Here is a 2,215-nt window from a genome sequence, read left to right on the forward strand (position 1 = left end):
GTGTGTGTGTGTGTGTGTGTGTGTGTGTGTGTGTGTGTGTGTGTGTGTATACATAAAGCTACAAAGGAAACCCATATATCAAAATACAGTTTCCAAAATTTTTTTGTAAAAAATTTCCAGTCCCCATGAAATCTCCTTGGGGGTTCTATGGTCCTCAAGCTAAGAATCCATACTTTAAGCAAACAGGTAAATGTCATCTATATTCCCTGCCTCCTCTAAACCCAGGCAAAATGTGGCAAAGCTGTAGGAAGAAAAGGTCTGAGAGAAAAGGAAGGAAACAACTTTCATGGCCAGACTGGGTTCAGGTGCCCTCTGTCTAAAGAAATGTTTTTTCTGGTGTCAGGAAGTGATGGCCTATGGTGAGAGGACACTCTCCTGCTCCCCTATTTGTAGTGGATAGGTTATGGTTTGACCACCTCTGGCATATCTCCTGATCCCCACACTTGAGATCATTTTGTTTTATAGCTTATACACTAAATGACAGTGGCTAACTAGCTTCCTTGTTCTCTTCTAGGCATATACATTACCACTGGAAGGAGGAACAGTGATGAAGGTTTTTATGAACTAACATCTAAATTGAGGTTTCTGAAGCCTAACCAGCCAATTCAACCCAATAATTTGACAATTTGGTGCATGACTCTGTTTCCTGTCCCTGGGAATGAAGTGTGGAATATCTCATCCAGAAAAATAGCTTTTTCCTTCGGTGAGTTACCTACCTAACAAGACCAATAAATATTTTCCCCCATCCAAAGCATGTCTCTTTGGGGCTGATACTTAGAATAGGTCATCATTCATAATTCATCTTTTTTTAAATTTCAATTTGACTTCCATTCAACACAAAAGTTTACAGGCAAATATAATTCTGTGAAGAAAAATTCCCCCAAATTGGAGGGTTTCCATGCAGAAAGGGCTACAGTACTCGCAGCTGAACCCCATGGAATAATCCATGAGGTTTCCATTACTCTCTAATTGGCCATCACTCTAGAATTGTCATGGTGATCTGTCTGCTCTCTGTGCCTATGTCTGTCTTTTTCTCTCTCTTTCCTCCTCTCCTTAACACATCCTCAACATTATTACTTTGCTTTTGGGAAACTGATCCTACCACATCTACTGAACCTGGCGTCATCTGGGGTTCATCCATTATTGATCTAAATCTATGATACTATGAGTTACAGAGCATGGAAATCTCATCTTAGGTGTAATATGTTCATGTCCATATGGACTATCTAGATGCAGATGGCATGGATAGATGTGATCTGAGACCTGACATCTCTAGAGAGAGGAGAAGGAACCCAGAGGAGGGAGTACTGAAACCACCAGCACTCTAGATTGAAAGAAAGAGACAGATCAGTCTTCAGGAATCCCAGGAGGCTGCCTGTTCTTTTCTCCATCTCCAAGAGGAATATTGGGCTAGAATTAGGGCTAACTTTCCTCTTCAAATATCTCTGTACTAATAGTATGAATTTGAGTTCAGAAGGACAACTACTTCCTTGGTTGCTCTAAAGGGAGAAGGTAACCCTTAGCTTACATTTGCCAGCTTAGATCCTTACTGCTATAAGCTGACTACACAAAAGATATGTTGCATAACACATTTAGTAGATGCTGAGGAAGCCTATTTCTCCAAACAAAACAACAAACAGAAATTTGAGAGGCTCCACACTTTAGAATATATCAGGAAATATATGTAATGCAGTACTGAAGCCCAGTGGTTTGAGACTCTCTCCTTACTAGTGTTATATATATAAGAACGAAGATGCTCTTCATCCAAGAGTTAGATGATATCTCAGCTCAAACCAAGAGATAGTAGTGCTCAATCTCACTCAAAGTGACCTATTCTAGCAGCTTCTAAGGAAGTAAACTGGAAATCTGGAATAGTTGAGGGGTCAGCTTCCCCTACATGAAAACTACTTCTTTTTCCACATCTCTCTCAAGGAGCATTTGGACCCAGTTTCTCACTAAAATATTCCAGAATCCATTGAGCAAGACTCTTACAGTGGTGTTGCCATTGCCCATGGAGAAATACTGAGGGGGGCTGAAGAGTCTCTTTTAAAAAAGTTTACAGACTGCCAACTATTTTTCTTACATCAAATTTTCTCTTCTAAAAAATCCAACCACATGGTCTTGGGATTCTCTCTATACCAGAGTCCTTCCTTCCTTCCTTCCTTCCTTCCTTCCTTCCTTCCTTCCTTCCTTCCTTCCTTCCTTCCTTCCTTCC

General features: G+C 40.5%; 1 protein-coding gene across 1 annotated transcript in view; it reads left to right on the forward strand.

Annotated features, from left to right (window-relative positions):
* The window catches only part of CD96 (CD96 molecule), a 123,540-nt gene that overhangs the window by 49,202 nt on the left and 72,123 nt on the right, over positions 1-2,215 (forward strand). The window contains exon 7 of the mRNA XM_069069824.1: positions 515-703. Coding sequence (XP_068925925.1) covers positions 515-703 — 189 coding nt within the window. The remainder of the gene's footprint in view (positions 1-514; positions 704-2,215) is intronic.

The sequence above is a fragment of the Petaurus breviceps genome, unplaced genomic scaffold, assembly GCF_028583685.1.
Source record: "Petaurus breviceps papuanus isolate PSGF00001 unplaced genomic scaffold, PetGlider_PUasm1.0 90792, whole genome shotgun sequence".
In the NCBI taxonomy this organism is placed as follows: Eukaryota; Metazoa; Chordata; class Mammalia; order Diprotodontia; family Petauridae; genus Petaurus; species Petaurus breviceps.